This window comes from Vulpes vulpes, chromosome 8, assembly GCF_048418805.1.
Source record: "Vulpes vulpes isolate BD-2025 chromosome 8, VulVul3, whole genome shotgun sequence".
Classification (NCBI taxonomy): Eukaryota; Metazoa; Chordata; class Mammalia; order Carnivora; family Canidae; genus Vulpes; species Vulpes vulpes.
The window spans coordinates 2,190,234-2,208,137 of record NC_132787.1 but is presented as its reverse complement, the minus strand read 5'-3'; the positions used below and the strand labels follow the sequence as shown (position 1 = coordinate 2,208,137).

Genomic DNA, 17,904 nt, shown 5'->3' with positions numbered 1-17,904 from the left:
GTACTTGGTGGGTGACCTGACCCCAGTGGGTGTTTGACAATACACATGGCTACGATGGGGCGTGGGTGCGTGCGTGCGTGCTAATGAACAGGTGCAAGGGGGTATGTTTGAGAACCGAGTGTGGCGGGGGTCGCGGTGTAGACTGGCAGATGGGAGACTCAGGGTTGAGCTTCTCTTCGTTTCCAGCCCCAAACTTTCCTTCCCCACGACTCCTGGGGCTCCAGGATCCCCCCCCCCTTGCTCTCTGCAGGTGGGAACTTGGGCTGCAGGCTGAGGATGGTTCAGAGATTCGCACCTGACGTCACTCGCTTATCATCTTCCCAAACCCCCAAATTCCAACATGCCAGGACCTCCCGTACCCGGGGAGGGGGATCTAAGGACGTTATTTCCTGCCCCAAACTCTGCGTGGAGGGCCGGCTCCACCTGCTGCCCTGGTCCCCCAGGTTGCTCACCGCCTCTGCACGGGGTGGAGGGCGGCCTTGGCTGCAGGGTGCAGGGTGCCCCGGTGCTGGGTGCCGGGGGAGGGAGGCCGGGGAGGCACAGCCCGGGACGCGATGCCGGCGCGGTGCACCTGCAGCCCAGCCTGGGGGGGGGGGGGGGGGGCGGGGCCTGCCCGCCGGTCCCCACCCCCTCCTGCGAGGATATAACTTCGGTGGCGGACGCTGCACCCTTCCTGGCCCGAGCCTGAGCCCTGGCCTCCCGAGTCGCCCTCCGGCCCTCCCTCCCTCCGAGCAGCATGAGCTTCACCGCCCGCTCCACCTTCTCCTCCAACTACCGGTCTCTGGGCTCCGTGCAGGCGCCCAGCCACCGGGTCCGGCCCATCAGCAGCAGCGCGGCCAGCGTCTATGCAGGCGCAGGGGGCTCCGGCTCCCGGATCTCCGTATCCCGCTCCACCAGCTTCCGGGGCGGCTGGGGGTCCGGGGGCTTGGCCGCGGGGATGGCCGGGGGTCTGGCGGGCATAGGGGGCATCCAGGGCGAGAAGGAGACCATGCAGGACCTGAATGACCGCCTGGCCTCCTACCTGGAGAAGGTGAGGAGCCTGGAGGCTGATAATCAGAGACTGGAGATGAAAATCCGGGAACACCTGGAGAAGAAGGGCCCCCAGGTCAGAGACTGGGGGCATTACTTCAAGACCATCGAGGACCTGAGGGCTCAGGTAAGGGGGCCACCCCAACCCAGAGCCACGGCCTACCCTGTTACCGGGCGGCTTCTTCCTCCTCCCCCAGGGATTGGAATTTTAATGGGGTGGGGTGTCCGACTCCTTCCTGCTTTCTATCTCCACTCCGCCCCTCTTCCACAAGGAGGGGGTGGGCATGCCCTGGACTTCCCCTGCACACGCACACCGGTTACAGGGACCCCAAGTGCGGTGACGGGGCATGGCAGGGCCCTTTCCCAGGCGAAGGGGAGAAGGGGAGGGGCGAGAGTCTTGCAGAGGAAGTCCAGGGCATGGAGGGAGGGACGGGAGATAAGGCCCCAGAAAGAGGACCTGGACACCTGATTTCTGCCTGAATGAGGACAATTGGAGGGTTAAGCGGATGTGGCTAAGGCTGAGTCATCTAAGAGTAAACAGGAGGCCTACCTGTGGGAGGGGCCAATGGGGGCGAGCAGGGGGGAGGTGAACAGGTGCACTAGGAAAAAAATACCAGGAAAGGGCCAAGGAGAGGACTGACTGACTTCAGGGCAGGCGGGCCGAGAAGGGGGGTGGGAGACCGGTGGGAACTCTGGAATTTGGGGCCCCAGGAAAGGAGCGACAGTGTGAGGGGGCACAGGTGGAAGGGGGTGGGTGCACAAGGAGAACCTCTGACTATTCCTGGGATCGAGAAGGTTCCACTCAGACACAACACTGCCCGGCTCGGCCCGCTCCATCACTGACTTCCCCTTCACGGAGCCACCTCTCCCCAATCCCCCAGATCTTTGCAAGTGCCGTGGACAATGCCCGCATCGTTCTGCAGATTGACAACGCCCGGCTCGCTGCTGACGACTTCCGCGTCAAGTAAGCCTGGGGCTGCTGGGGAGGCCAGGGTGGCCCCAAGAACCGTCTGGTGCCAGCTGGGCCACTCAAGCGGGGGCTCACAGCGGGATCTTTGGCTCTGGTCAGAGCTGGGTGGGTAGGAGCTAGGCTCCATGTATTTATTCACGGATATAACCCAGTCTAAGAACATTGTCCCCCAAGAACCGAGAAGGCTGCCCAGAGGATTACCACCTGATCCCGACTCCGGCGGCTGGTTTGCGGGGGCCAGGGGCGCTCTCAGATGGCCTAGTGAGAAGGTCCTGGGTCAGAATGAGGCCCTCTGATCGCCTCCCCTCCTCCCGCCCCCAGGTACGAGACGGAGCTGGCCATGCGCCAGTCCGTGGAGAGCGACATCCATGGGCTCCGCAAGGTCATTGATGACACCAATGTCACTCGGCTGCAGCTAGAGACAGAGATCGAGGCTCTCAAGGAGGAGCTGCTCTTCATGAAGAAGAACCACGAGGAGGCAAGCAGGGGCCCCTGGCCAGGCCAGGAAGGAGGAGGCCAAACAAGTCGGGGGTGGGGGGCACTAGGTGGCACAGGCCGCCTGCCTGTAAGTAGCTTGCAGAGAAGTTTAGAACTACCAGCGCGGGCTCTCCTTAATCAGACCATTGCCATACTCGGTCACCTGAATTGCAGTGTGATGGGGTCAAGGGGACATGGGTGAGAGAGCGAGGAGAGGACAAAAGATAGAAGCAGCCAGCACCACGTGTGAGGGCTGCTGGAGGAGTGAGGGCAGGTGGCGCTGAGAGGGCTTCCTGGAAGAATGTAGAAGGAGGAGGTTGTGGAAGGAGGATAGATGGAGGGACAGAGTGAAGTGAGGGAGAGAAACCACCTGTAGGTGACAGATTTGGGCAGAGTGGGTGGCATTTTATTCGTCAGCAGTAGAAAACCCAGGATTGGCATCGCCCAGAGTATAAAACCAAGAATCTTCTCTGCTGCTTTCTCCAGCTGATCCCACAGGTCTCCCACGAGGGACAGTTGCAGGAGAGGAGCCTTGTCGGAGCTCTGACCCCGAGTCTCTCCTCACTCTGATCCTCTCTCCTTTAGGAAGTAAAGGGTCTACAAAACCAAATTGCCAACTCTGGGTTGACGGTGGAGTTGGATGCCCCCAAATCTCAGGACCTCAGCAAGATCATGGCAGATATCCGGGCCCAGTATGACGAGCTGGCTCAGAAGAACCGGGAGGAGCTGGACAAGTACTGGTCTCAGCAGGTGCACGAGGGGAAGGGCTGGGTGCCCGGCTAGACACAGAGGCCTGAGGCTGTGGGAGGGAGGCGAAGGAGGGGGGACCTGAGGACTATACCCACCCTGCAGATCGAGGAGAGCACCACAGTGGTCACCACACAGACCGCTGAGATCGGAGAAGCTGAGATGACCCTCACGGAGCTGAGACGTACCGCCCAGTCCTTGGAGATCAACCTGGACTCCATGAGAAACCTGGTAAGCCTCACTTCCCCAGCTCCAACGCCCCCTGGCCCTGCCCTCTGTCGGCCCCAATCCCGTCTCGGCCCAATCCCACCCCTTATGCTCAGAAAGAGTGGTTCTCTGCATTTCTCACTGCTCCCACCCACGACCCTAGTACCTGGCACGCCCTAAGTTCTCAAGTTTCCAAGAGTGATGGGATGAGCCGTCATGGGACTCGGACCCGGACCGCTCTGCTAAAACTTGCCGAGACTCTCCTTCCGCTCCATGGCGAGGCTCGCCCGATCCTCCTCCCTGTGCCCCCACAGAAGGCCAGCTTGGAGAACAGCCTGAGGGAGGTCGAGACCCGCTACACGATGCAGATGGAGCAGCTCAACGGGGTCCTGCTGCACCTGGAGTCAGAGCTGTCCCAGACCCGGGCAGAGGGGCAGCGCCAGGCCCAGGAGTACGAGGCCCTGCTGAACGTCAAGGTCAAGCTGGAGGCTGAGATTGCTACCTACCGTCGCCTGTTGGAAGACGGGGAGGACTTCAGGTAAATGGGCCTCTCGTCCCACCTCACCAGCCGGGGCGGGGAGATGCTTCTCCCCAGAGCCCCTTTGGTAAGCCCCACCACGTGCCCGTTCACTGGGGTCCACTGAGCACCGGGGTGTTGCTCTGCGAGGGCTCCTGCAGCTCCAAGGGAGTAACGGTTGCAGAGGCCCCCCCAACCCTAGAGAAGGGAAGAGAGTAAGCCTTGCCCCGGCCATACTTAGAGCACACATGGAGTTTGGCCTTGGGTTTCCCTTTTATGGAGGAAGTAGTCAAAAGAATACGGAGATAAAGGCAGGGATCGGGAGGGCTTTTCAACCCTTTCCTTGACTCCCTGCGACTCTGCAGAGTTGTTTATAACAGGGGCTTGGGCTTCTGTTACAGTCTTACTGACGCCCTGGACAGCAGCAACTCCTTGCAGACCATCCAGAAGACCACCACCCGCAAGATCGTGGACGGCAAGGTGGTGTCTGAGACCAACGACACCAAAATTCTGAGGCGTTGAGGCAGCAAAACAGGGTACCCTTTGAGGAGCAGGAGGCCAATAAAAGGTTCAGAGGTCACTTCGTGTCTTCCTTGGCTGTTTTCATACCGTGTGCAGGTGTCCTGACCCCAGTAGTCCTCCCTCTGATCCGGAGAAATCACTGCTGACCCCAGGGGTTTCATATGGAGGCATGGGGTGGCCCGAGGAAAGGTCTGCGTTCTCTTCTGAGAACTCAGCGCAGAAAGAAGACGGAATGGTTGATGAGAATCCGTCTTTTCAAATTAAAAAAGGGATAAAAGGGGGCACCTGGGTGGCTTAGTGATTGAGCATCTGCCTTCGGCTCAGGTCGTGATCCCAGGGTCCTGGGGTCGAGTCCCACATCGGGCTCCCCGCATGGAGCCTGCTTCTCCCTCTCTCTCTTTCTGTGTCTCTCATGAGCAAATAAATAAAATCTTTTTAAAAAGGAGAGAGAGAGAGGTAAAAGTAACAGGCACAAAATCCAAAAAGAAAGAAGGAAATAAAATTAAATATTTCCCATCCACTCCAGAGGTAACCACTGTAAAATAATTTCCTAAATTGGACATACATGGACACGTTTCTTTTTTTTTAAAACAAATATTAACAAATATTCAGGAAGTACTTATTTTACACCAGGCCCTGTGCTAGGATGCTGAGTATATGCATGGTAGACAAAGTGGGTATTGCCCCTACCTCATTGAGCTCACAGCATTTTGGGGGCTCCCGGCTGACTCGGTTGGTGGAGCATGCAACTCCTGATCTCGGGGTTGTGAGTTCAAGCGCCGCGTAGAGTGTAGAGATTAAAACATAAAATCAGGGATCCCTGGGTGGCGCAGGAGTTTAGCACCTGCCTTTGGCCCAGGGCGCGATCCTGGAGTCCCGGGATTGAATCATACGTTGGGCTCTCAGTGCATGGAGCCTGCTTCTCCCTCTGTCTGTGTCTCTGCCTCTCTCTCTCTCACTCTCTCTGTGTGACTATCATAAATAAACAAAAATTTAAAAAAAACATAAAATCAAGGGGTGCCTGGGTGGCTCAGTTGGTTACACATCTGCTTTTGGTTCAGGTCATGATCCCAGAAGCTTGCGCACTCTCTCTCTCAAATAAATAAATAAAAATCTTTTTTAATATAAGGTAAAACTCATTTTAGTGCATTTTTATGGGAAATTTCCCATTTTTAAGAAGTTGCATGAGAACACAGCAATTATAGATGGTGAGTTTTACTGAAAACCAACACAAGATGGATGCTGACAGCTTCATCTCCTTTGGTTCTCCTAATAGTTAGGACCACCTTGGGCAAATTACCCCGAGTTTCAGTTTCCTTGCCTATGAAATAGGGAAACAGATTCACTTCAAAAACATTTTCTGAGCTCTTACCACAAATCAGGCAGTGTTGTGAGGGTGGGGGAGCAGAATTGCACAAAACAGACAAAAATCCCTGCTCTCAAGGAACTTACATTCTGAAGGAGATTGGAGGGAAGATAAACCCAAACCCCCTTTCCCTTGTCTTGTCACTGATTTAAAATGTATTGTATTTTAAAAATATATAAAATAAATAAAATAAAATAATATAAAATTTATTGCCCTTTGTGAAGTTAGCCTAGGCATCCCAATTCTCCTAAAATATATAAAATAAATAAAATAAAATAATATAAAATTTATTGCCCTTTGTGAAGTTAGCCTAGGCATCCCAATTCTCCTAAAATATATAAAATAAATAAAATAAAATAATATAAAATTTATTGCCCTTTGTGAAGTTAGCCTAGGCATCCCAATTCTCCTAAAACATATAAAATAAATAAAATAAAATAATATAAAATTTATTGCCCTTTGTGAAGTTAGCCTAGGCATCCCAATTCTCCTAAAACATATAAAATAAATAAAATAAAATAATATAAAATTTATTGCCCTTTGTGAAGTTAGCCTAGGCATCCCAATTCTCCTTCTGAGTTGCTCACCACTCAGTTCTCCTGTGGTTACATGCGCTGCATGTGTAAATAAAATCTGTTGTTGTTTAATTTTAAAAAATCTTTTTTAAAAATCTAAGGAAAAAAAAGTGTGTGCATTTTTATCTATCCTTCAGCAAAAACTTAACCGAATACCTACTATGTACCAGCCACTCTTCCAGGCCTTAGAGATACATCAATGAGCAGAAAACACAAAATCACTATCTTCACAGAGCTTGTATTCTGATGACAGGGGACAGATAAAGGAACACAACACAGTGTGCTAGCAGGTGGTGAGTGTCCTGGGTCTGGAGGAGCCCACGAGGAAGGCCATAGTGGGGAGAAGTCAGAAGAGTGAAGAGATGATACGTGAAGATCCTAGGATAACAGATCTTCAATCTCTAAAACTATGGGATCTCGGTGGAGAAAAGCCGAAGACAGCACTACCCGAGGTGCTTTGGAGGAGCCCAGGAGACTGTGCCCAGACAGGCCGCCCCGAGGGGTGGGGTGGGGAAGCCCCGGAAGGACAGGGTGGGAGTCCTTCACACTGCAGGGCCTGGCAGCTGCGAAGGGAACAGAGCCAGGGCCCCTTCCTGAGCCAGTTACCCAAGAAGCTACCTGGAGCTTCTGCGAGCAGGGACCACGCTGTCCCTGGACTCCTGGGTGCTCCTACCCAGAGGAAACCGTGTAGCTGAAAGCAAGGCGCCCCTGCGAGGGGCTTCCAGCCTTCTGAAGCCTGCCTTCCCGGAGTCACCGCAGCAGTCCCCCGTCCCACGGCTCGTTCAACCCCTACTTCTTGCGCGCCCTCCTCCCCAGTCTCTGTGGGAGTCTACAGGACACAAAGCTTGGAGGCCAGGTGGTTGAGTCTCACTTTCTGAGATCTGTTTTAGGAAAGCAATCGGAGTGGTTTTCTTGCCTGTCCCCCCCATTGTTCCGAATCGGTAGGTGTAAAGCTGACTGTGCTCTCTCCGAGCACACAGAAGCCCCAGAGCCCACCAGGCCCAACCCCACCTCCGCGAAGGCCTGCGTGGCCCTGCCTGGCCCTCACTGTAATTTGCTCAGAAGGAATCCAGCTTCCTAAGGCCCCCGAGATGGAGGGACTGATGGCCAGGCAGCCAGATGTGGGACTGCGAGCAACCGCTGGGGATGCAGACCTGCCTGAGGCTGAAGCAGAAAGCCCCTGGCAGAGCGGGAGCAGCGTCCGTGGCGGAGTCCAGCTGACCAGGGTAACCCAAGACGACGCACCTGATATGACTACCCCTCCCATCAGACAATGTCTCACAGTTCCCAGGGCGCTAATGCACTTGATCCCCATTACAATCCTGCGAGCTATGCAGGGCACAGGGTATTACTGGCTCTGACGCAGAGAAGTAGGTGCCGAGGTTCCCAGGGATCATGTGACTTGTCTGAGGCCTCGAGCTAGAAGCTCAGAGTAGAAAACCACACCTCCAGATTCTCAGTCCCAGCTCTCTCTTCTGTGGATTATAACTTAACCCCAGGGGTTCTCAGCCCAGGCTCCAATTCCAATCACCAGAGGCATTTTACCAACAATACGTAGGCCCAGGTCCCATCGGCAAAGATTCTGATGCAGTTATTCTGGGGTGAGGACCCGGGCCCCCTGGGAAGTGTTAAAATTTGACTTTGGTGACTCCAATAGGCAGGCAAAGGTGAGACTCAGATCCCAGCTGTACTTAGGGTCACGACCACGGCCTTCCCTCCTGATGCAAGTCACGAACGTGCCTGTTTTAAATTGCACACTCTTGGGAAAGCTCAAGGCTTCTGGGGCAAACCTCCTCAGCCTCCACTTGGGAAGATGACCGACTTCATGAAGGGCAGGCCATTTTGTCCCTTGAGTGCCAAAGGGGAAAATTAGCATTCCAAGGTTATCATGGGGAGTCATGTGCTTCACCTCATCCAATCCCCTGTCTAGGTGCAATCCAGCCCAGATCCTAAATTAATAAATGCTGCTGGAAGGTGCAGAACTACATGCATCATATACTGACATTTGCGGGGTTTTTAAAAGACAAAAACAACGAGAGATGATAGATGATGATAGATGATAGATAGATAGATAGATAGATAGATAGATAGATAGATAGATAATAGATAGATGATAGATAAAATATGTGTATATTCATTTGTATGTAGCCTGTATATGCAAAGCTCTCTCTGGCAGAATATACAAGAAATCTAAATTAATGATAGACTATGAGAACAGAAATTGGGGTGGGAAGAAACAAAGGTGGGAGGGAAATTTATTTTCCATTGTGTAACCTTTGTACCTTTTGAATTATATATGACTAATACAAACACCAAAAAAGTTTTTTGTTAATCTTTATAATGGTACAAGAACCTACAGCTTTCCACAGAAGATTTTGGGCCCATCTTTCTGACCCATTCATTCAGTCAGTCAGTCAATAAATATTTACTGAGCCCCTAGTATGTGCCAAAAACTGTTCTAGTTGCTGAGGATACAGTGGTGAAAAAAAACAGACAAATAATCCTTTTTCTTGGCAGAGCTTACATTTTAGCCGATGGAGACAGATGGCAAATGCTAAACGTAATAAGTAAATTATATTGTATATTCAGTAAGTACTGTGGGAAAAAATAGAGCAAGATCTAGAGAATCGGGAGTTAGAAGGTGTATTAGTTTCCTATTTTTGCTATAACAAATAATCATAAATCTAGTGGCTTAAAACAATATACACTTGTCATCTTATGGTTTGGGAGGTCAGAAGTCCTAAAATCAAGGTATCAGCAGGGCTCTGTGCCTTCCAGAAGCTCTAGGGGGAATTGATTTTTTTTTTTTCCCCCAGCTTCAAGAGGCCACCTGCATCCCTTGGCTTATGGGATACCTGCAAACTGCAAAGCCAGCTGCTTATCCTCAACTCTTTCTTCCTCTGACTTCAACCACAAGTCTGATCTCTTTTTCTAGGAGTTTGGCTTATGGTTTTTGGTTTATAAATGACATTATTCAGTACTTGTCTTTCTCCAACTTATTTCAATTAGCATAGTACCTTTAAGCTCCATCCACGTTGTCGCAAATGATAGGATTTCCTCGATTTTTATGGCTGAATTCTATTCCGTTGCATACGCACACCACAGCTTCCTTAAGCATTCATCTGCTGATAGACGCAGGTTATTTCCATGTCTTGGCTACTGTGAAGAATGCTGCTATGAACGCGGGGGTGCAGATATATTTTCAAGTTAGTGTTTTCGTTTCCTTTGGCTATATTCCCAAAAGCAGAATTGCTGGATCCTGTGGTAGTTTTATTCTTAATTTTTTGAGGCTCCTCCATACTATTTTCCATAGTGGCTGTACTCGACTGGGTTTCAAGGCAGTGAGGTCTCAGTAACCACATGTAATGGCAAAACTGTAACTTAATTTACCACTTGGGGCAACCTGGAGTGACTAGCCTTTGGAAGGTAAGTCTTGGGCAAACTACACAGCTAATAGATCATTACAGTGGGAAAAAGGAAATCTAGGGCTCTCTGGAGGGATCTGGCTGCTTTGGCTACCCTGGTGAGCTTAGAAAAAGGAAAATGGAAGCTCCAAGTTTTAGATGCTTGGCTCAAAAGTACCAGGCTGCTTCTAAGACTTCCTAGATGAATCTCTCTGTAGTCACAGGACTGATGTAGCTGAAGCCTGACACCGCAGCATAAGTTGAAATCACAACCAGGTCTTATATGAAAGCCAAGGCATTGGAGGAATCCTAAAAATGGGAAAAGGAGGTCTGGGATATCTTTGAAGGTGCTGAATGCCCAGACCATGCTAAATCTTCCTGACTGCCAGAGACAGCCCTTCCGTCTTGGTCTCATGAGGCTGGTTCTATCTTGCTCAGAGACTCTGTAAGGGCTTCGCCTGAGATAGTTAACATGTAATAAATGACTCAGACACAAAACTAGGGGGAATGGGGGCGCCTGGGTGGCTCAGTGGTTGAGCATCTGCCTTAGGCTCAGGGCGTGATCCCAGGTCCTGGGATCCACATCGGGCTCCTCGCAGGGAGCCTGTTTCTCCCTCTGCCTGTGTCTCTGCCTCTCTCTGTGTCTCTCATGAATGAATAAATAAAATCTTTAAAACACACACACACACACACAAAACCTAGGGGGAATGAATACAAAGTCTGACCTTAGAGAGGACTCACAAGCCAAAAGATTTGCAAAACTTTTCCCAGTTTATATAGATACAAACTTGGGGAATTTGTATGGAGTTGGATTCTATGGGTGCTGAACCAGAAAGGAAGACACAGTTTTAGAGTGGGCTGAATTTATTTATATGGGTTTATTTGTATGGATTCAGAGAATCCAAACTCAGTGTGCCTGCTCCAACAGCCAGGAATGATTTTATCTCTTTCCTTAGTTGATTAGCTAAAATCTGGTCTCAGAGGTAGCATACAATAAGTGAAACTGAGATACAAGAAACTCTATTGCATAATTCAGAGGAAGGAATCTAAAGATTTACCAAGAAAGGAATGTTGGAATGGGTTTATCGTGTACAATCTACTCACTCACCCCTAAATAATTCTCCCAAGAGGGGCTAGAAAATATTCTCTCACTGAGGCATTGGGAAATACACCATTAGGGGAAGCACAGCATTCTTAAAAAGTGCTGTGCTAATTTTTCTCTGTGTGCTTGGGGAGGAAGAGGGAAGGGCCGCTATGGAAATAGGCTTCCGGGTTTGCTAGCAGTGATGGGATCCCAGCATGACAGAGGCCAGGTGGCAACAGCTGACCACCAGAAGCAAAGAGAGTATGGTTGCCTTAAAAGGCAACAGGGTCGGAGCAATAATCAGAATGGTCTGACCCACAGGAATCTTTGGCAATAATTGCCTGATCATAGGGTTCTAGTGTTAAATGGTCGGTCTATTGTAGTCATCTCATTATTTTATTACAAATGTGACTACTAGTGAAGTGCCTGGCTGGCTCAGTTGGTAGAGCATGCAGCTCTTGATCTCAGGGCCTCAGAGCTTACTAAATAAATAAATGTGATGAACAGAAAAAAAAAATGTCAACCATTTCCAAATCTATGCAAAGAGATACACTCAAAAACACTGCCAACTAGGGTGCCTGGGTGGCTCCATTGGTTAAGCATCTGACTCTCAATTTTGGCTCAGATCATGATCTCAGGGTCGTGAGGCAGCTCTGCACTGGGCTCCACACTCAGCACAGAGTCTGCTTCAGATTCTTCCTCCCTCCCCGTGCTTGCTCACTCTCTCTCTCTAAAATAAATAAGTAAACCTTAAAAAAAAAAAAACTACTAACTAATCAAAATGGAGTTCTAAAAAAAGTTTAAGCAACCAATTAGGAAGGCAAGGAAAAGAAATGAAAAGCAAATCGAGAAAAAAAATAAAATGGTAGACTTCAGTCCTAATATATCAATAATCACATCAAGTGGTATAAACAAACCAATTAAAAGACCAATAGGGGCAGAGTGGATTTACAAACTACATGCTGTCTAAAAGAAACTCACTTTAGGGACGCCTGGGTGGCTCAGTGGTGGAGCATCTGCCTTCAGCTCAGGGCTTGATCCTGGGGTCCTGGGATCGAGTTCTGCATCGGGCTCCCCGCAGGGAGCCTGCTTCTTCCTTCTTTAGTTATCCTAAAATCTATATGGAAAGACAAAAGAACTAGAATAGCTAAAACAATTATAATAAAGGGGGGGAAATCAATCTATAATATTTGAAGACTTCATATATAACTATAGTAATCCAGAGTGTATGGTATCGGTAGAGGGGTAGACACACAGACCGATGAAACACCATGGAGAACCCAGAAATACATGCATACAAATATGTCAAACCGATTTTTGACAAAGGCATAAAGCAATTCAGTGGAGAAAACAGCCTTTTCAACAAGTGGTGTCAGAGCAACTGGACATCCACAGACAAAAAACAAAAACAATCTTGACCTAATTCTCACATCTTAATAAAAATTAACTCAGCATTGATCACTAACTTAAGTGTAAAACATAAAATTATAAAACTTTAAGTAAAAAAACATTTAAGAAAAAAATGAAAAAAAAAACCCACAGAAATCTCAGATCTAGGGCTAAGTGGAGCTTTTAGACTTGACATCAACAGCGTATCCATAAAAACTGGTAAATTGGACTTCTCCAAGATTAAAAATGTTTGTTCTGTGAAAGAAGCTGTTCCGACGATGAAGACAAGCAACAGACTAGGAGAAAATATTTGAATACCGTATATCCTACAACGATTGGTATCTCGAATATATAAAGAATTCTCAGGGGTACCTGGGTGGCTCGTCGGTTGAGCTTCTGACTCTTGATCTCAACTGGGGTCATGATCCCAGGGTCATGGGGTCAGCCTGCGGACGGTTCCCCATTCAGCACTGAGTCCATTTGGGACTCTCTCTCTCCCTCTCACACACTCGAGCATGCTCTCTCTCTCTCTCTCTCTCTCACTAAATGGATTAATAAAATCTTTAATTAAAAAAAAAAAAAAAGAGGGATCCCTGGGTGGCGCAGCGGTTTGGCGCCTGCCTTTGGCCCAGGGCGCGATCCTGGAGACCTGGGATCGAATCCCATGTCGAGCTCCCGGTGCATGGAGCCTGCTTCTCCCTCTGCCTGTGTCTCTGCCTCTCTCTCTCTCTCTCTCTGTGACTATCATAAATAAATAAAAATTAAAAAAAAAAAAAAAAAAAAGAATTCTCAAACTTCATGGTACAACACAAACAAGCCAGTTAGAAAATGGGCAACAGATATGAAACGACATTTCCTTGAAGAAGGTACACAGGCTGCAGATAAGCTCCTGCAAAGATGTTCAACATCACCAGATGGAGGGAAAAGAGAATCAAAATCACAGCGAGATGGGGACGCCTGGGTGGCTCCGTGGCTGAGCGGCTGCCTTTGGCTCAGGTCTGGGGTGATCCTGGGGTCCCGGGATTGAGTGCTGCATGGGGCTCCCCGCGGGGAGGCTGCTTCTCTGCCTGTGTCTCTGTCTTTCTGTGTGTCTCATGCACAAATAAATAAATAAAATCTCTTTAAAAAGTCACAGTGAGGTATCACTACACACCTATTAAAATAACTAAAATAAACAACAGACAACACCAACTGCTGGAGCAGATGTGGAGAAATTGGATCACTCCTACATCGCTGATGGGAATGCGAAATGGCTCAGCCACTCTGAAAACAGTTTAGCTGTTCCTTAAACATCTAAACATAGAAAAAATAAAAATAAAAATAAATCTAAACATCGGGAATCCCTGGGTGGCTCCGCGGTTTGGCACCTGCCTTCGGCCCAGGGCATGATCCTGGAGTCCCGGGATTGAGTCCCGCGTACGGCTTCCTGCATGGAGCCTGCTTCTCCTCTGTCTGTGTCTCTGCCTCTCTCTCTCTATCTGTGTCTCTCATGAATAAATAAATAAAATCTTTAAAAAAAAAATCTAAACATAAAAACTTATGCTCACACAATACCATGTATAGGAAAAGCAACTTTCTTTCTTTCTTTCTTTCTTTCTTTATTTATTTATTTATTTATTTTTCTTTCTTTCTTTCTTTCTTGGAGAGAGAGAGAATGTGCAGGGTAGAGGGAGAGAAAGTCTCAAGCACAGTCTGTGCTGAGCACAGAGCCCACAGGGCTGGGTCCCAGGACCCTGAGATCACGACCTGAGCTGAAACTAAGAGTCAACCAGCTGGGCCACCCAGGCACCCTACAACTTTATTTGTAAGAGCTAAAAACTAGAAAGAATCCAGATGTCCTTCAACAGGAGAATGAATGGTTGGACTGGGACACATTCGCGCAGTAGAGTACTATTCGACAATGAAAAAGGAAGGAATTTTTTTGATACAGGCAACAGTCTGGATGAACCTCCAGGGAATTACGCTGAGAAAAGCCAATCCCAAAAGATTACCTACTGTATGATTTCATTTACATGACATTCTTGAAATGACAAAATTCTAGAAATGGACAACAGCTTAGTGATTGCCCAAGGGTTAAGGAGGAGATGGGGCCATAGGGGAGTGAGTGTGGCCATACAAGGAAAGCACCAGGGATCCTGTGGTGATGGAAACGTTTTGCATCTTTACTCTTATCAATGTCACCATCGTCCCTGTCCTATCACACCACAGTTGTGCAAGATGATACAAATGGGGGAAACTGGGTAAAGGGTACATGGGATCTCTCTGTATTCTTTCTTACAACTGCATGTGAGTCTACAATTATCTTAAAATAAAAAGCTTAATTTTTAAAAAATGGGTATGTAAAATGTTGTGCATTTATTTTCTCCAAGAGAAAAAAAAATCTAATACTCAATTCTTACCCTACACCTGCACGCACACCCAACACCCGAGACTTTTGCCCTTGAATGTTAGGATAGGAAAGAGCTGCCCCTTGTCTCAGGAGCCTGGCGGGTGGGGGGGGGGGGGCTTGCAGGTGCCCTGGGGTTCACGCTGTTTCCCCCGAGTCTCAGGAGGAACTGGAAGCCAGGAGCCCCTCCTGCTAGAGGCCAGGGTGCTGGGGAAGCAGGGCGGAGGCACAGCAGCCCTGCCCCAGGCACCGCGGCTGGGGAGCCAGGAGTCCCCCGGCACCCCAGGGTCAGGCGGAGGCGGGGAGGCTGCGGGGAGCACCCCGAGGTCCGGCAGAGGGCGGGAGGCTGGGGGAGCACCCCGAGGTCAGGTGGAGGTGGTGAGGCTGCGGGGAGCACCTCGAGGGCGGGCACCCCAGGGTCGGGCAGAGGCCGGGAGGCTGTGGGGGCACCCCGGGGTTGGGCAGAGGCCGGGAGGCTGAGGGGGGCACCTCGAGGTCGGGCACCGGCCGGGAGGCTGTGGGGGCACCCCGGGGTTGAGCAGAGGCCGGGAGGCTGAGGGGGGCACCTCGAGGTCGGGCACCCCGGGGTCGGGCAGAGGCCGGGAGGCTGTGGGGGCACCCCGGGGTTGAGCAGAGGCCAGGAGGCTGAGGGGGGCACCTCGAGGTCGGGCACCCAGGCCCGGGGAGGCCGCGGCCAGAGCCCCCGGGGGCAGCGTGGGGCTGGGCGGCCAGGGCTGCCGTCCGGTGAGCCGCTCACTACCTGGCCGACCATCCGGGCTCAGTTGCCCTTGTCCCAGGACGGGCGGAAACGCGCCTGCTTCTGGGGCTCCGGAGGGGACTAAACGACTCAACCTGTCGACGAGTTTCCGACCCGTCGGCCCAGGGACGTGCTTCCTGAAGCTTGATGTTATGCTGAGGGCCTGAGCACCGGAATTCAGGCGTCCTCTTGCCCCTGGCGTCCCTGCCCCTGCCCCTGCCCTCTCTGGAAGGCTGCCACTTCCAGGCCTGGCAGTCAGTCGCCAGGAATGAGGAGGGCACTTTGCAGACGCCCGCACAGTCCCCCCGCCCCGGCCCAGGCCTCTGGAAAGCCTCAGCTCTCTTTGATGAAGGGAGCCAAGAAGAGAGATGTTCTGGCCTCCACTGGTCTGGTCACCCACCAGGGTGAGAAAAGCTGGTAAGACCTGAAATCTGAATCCATTCCCAGCCCTGTCACACCTCTGTGACTGTGTGTCAGCCTCTCTCTGGGCCTCAGTTTTTCATCAGTGACATAAAGACGTTCCGGGGCACCTGGTGGCTCAGTGTTTAAGAGGCTGCCTTGGGCTCAGGGCATGACCTGGGGTCCTGGGATCGAGTCCCACGTCGGGCTCCCTGCATGGAGCCTGCTACTCCCTCTGCCTGTGTCTCTGCCTCTCTCCCTGTGTCTCTCATGAATAAAAAAAATCTATTAAAAAAATCTTTCTTTTTCTTTCTTTCTTTCTTTTTCTTTCTTCCCCTTCTCCTCCTCCTCTTTCTCCTCCATCTCCTCCTCCTTCCTTCTCCTCCTCCTTCTCTTTCTTCTCCTTCTTCTTCTTTGAGCCCTGCACCCAATGTGGGACTTGAACTCACCACCCTGAGATCCAGAGTCGTATACTCTACCGACTGAGCTCACCAGGCACCCCAAAACATTCTTTTCTTGAACCCACACTTATTAGGTGAGAGACACTGGCCTGGCCCGGCCTAACCGTCTAAAGGGTGGTTGTGAGGATCGCCCAGAATAATGCAGGTGGAGGTGAGTCGTGAGGTTCCATACAGTTCCGTACATTCTACAATCCTCACATTATAGGAGGCCTTCCAGGTCACCCTGTGCTTGTCTTCCCCCCCCCTCCCACCCACCACCCAGGGCAGCTCCAGGAGGTTAAGCATTTCTAGTTCATCTTCAGTGGTAACCCCAGCACCCAGCACAGTGCATATAACAGGTGGTCAATAAATACGTGTTGAATAAATGACTCAACGGTTCAAACTTGGCCTCTCGACCTAGAAATCCTCTTTCTGGCCTTCCCGACTTTTTCTGCATGGAGATCTTAAAACAGCACAGCCCCCTTGAGCACTGTATGTATTAGAACATTATCACTCCTTCCGCTCGGGTGGAAACTGCCTCCTAACCTTCTAGACCAGTTCTGCCCGCTAGAGCTGCACAGGACTCCCCCTTCCACAAGATTTCATCGCGGTGACTCTTCTCCCAGCCTGAGTACAGGAGTCCTGAGCCCTGTGTAAGGAGGAGCTCGGCCACTGGCCTCGGCTCCGCCTGCCTAGGGGTGAACTGAGGAAGCAGACCCCTACTTAGGAGCAGCTCAAGGAATGAGAATTTCAGGGATCCTCGGGTCTTGGGAGGCTGTCTCTACTGAAGGCCCTGATCAGAACACGAGGAAGAGGCTGGCGCTACAGCAAGAGGGTTTTAGGGCAAAGTGGGGATTTGAAGGCATTACAATGCTGTGGGCCCAAAGCCCACCGAGTTCTCTCCACTGAACACCCTACCCCAGCCCTCCCCTGCCCCCGCCCACCCTGGCAGGAGAGTAGAGCAGGCCCCTGCCAAATTGGCTGACCTTTCTCCATTGCTCACCCCATTGAGAGACCTGAAGCCATTCATTTACACGGCTGCGCTGCCCCCAGGCCCTTCCCACACATGCCTGGGTTTGAGTACTGCTTAGTGTCCGCTGCTAGAGCTAATGATTTACACTCAAGGCCAGATGAAAAGGCTGGAGAGCGGAGGCCAAAAGGGGGCAGGAAGTCAGAAGCTCTGGAGCAGCCCAGGTTTGAGGAGTGAATTCTAGCCCCTTGTGGCCACAGGCCCCCACCCCAACTTCGTCCCGTTGCCAGACTCATGCTGTCCCACCAGCCCTGCAGTCTCTTCTGGGGCGCCCTCCCCGCTGCATCTGCATCTGCATCGCTCTGCTCGGCTCTGCCCCCAGCACCCTGCCCCACCCCCGCTGACGTCAAAGCAGTGTTTTTCAAATTGCAGGGTCCTGAGCAGGAGAGTTGATTAACCGGAGTATCTGCAATAAGATGAATAGAATAAAGTAGAATAAACTAGATCAAAGTGCATACCACGTGGTAAGGGGAGGGTGAAAACTGCTGTACTATTTCCTGAAACTTCTGAGACAACCCCCCCACCCCCCCATCCCTTCCCCAGGGCACTTGTTTCTATCATTTTGAAGGTCTAGTCTGGGTCTGGGTATATGACCCTTCGGCCTT

General features: G+C 50.8%; 1 protein-coding gene across 1 annotated transcript; it reads left to right on the top strand.

Moving 5' to 3' along the window:
- Window positions 1-590: 590 nt before the first annotated feature.
- On the top strand, window positions 591-4,527 carry KRT18 (keratin 18). Its single transcript, XM_026000384.2, has 7 exons — window positions 591-1,156; window positions 1,911-1,993; window positions 2,321-2,477; window positions 3,062-3,226; window positions 3,329-3,454; window positions 3,745-3,968; window positions 4,349-4,527. The coding sequence occupies exons 1-7, from the start codon at window positions 737-739 to the stop codon at window positions 4,467-4,469; spliced, it is 1,296 nt and encodes a 431-aa protein (XP_025856169.1). The 5' UTR covers window positions 591-736; the 3' UTR covers window positions 4,470-4,527.
- The last annotated feature ends 13,377 nt before the right edge of the window (window positions 4,528-17,904 follow it).

What these genes read in the sequence shown, in the direction of transcription:
- KRT18 (XM_026000384.2), top strand. Translation starts at nt 737, where the DNA reads ATGAGCTTCACCGCCCGCTCCACCTTCTCCTCCAACTACCGGTCTCTG. An exon ending in GCTGACGACTTCCGCGTCAA is followed by an intron (nt 1,994 to 2,320) that starts GTAAGCCTGGGG and finishes TCCCGCCCCCAG; the next exon opens with GTACGAGACGGAGCTGGCCA. An exon ending in TGGACTCCATGAGAAACCTG is followed by an intron (nt 3,455 to 3,744) that starts GTAAGCCTCACT and finishes GTGCCCCCACAG; the next exon opens with AAGGCCAGCTTGGAGAACAG.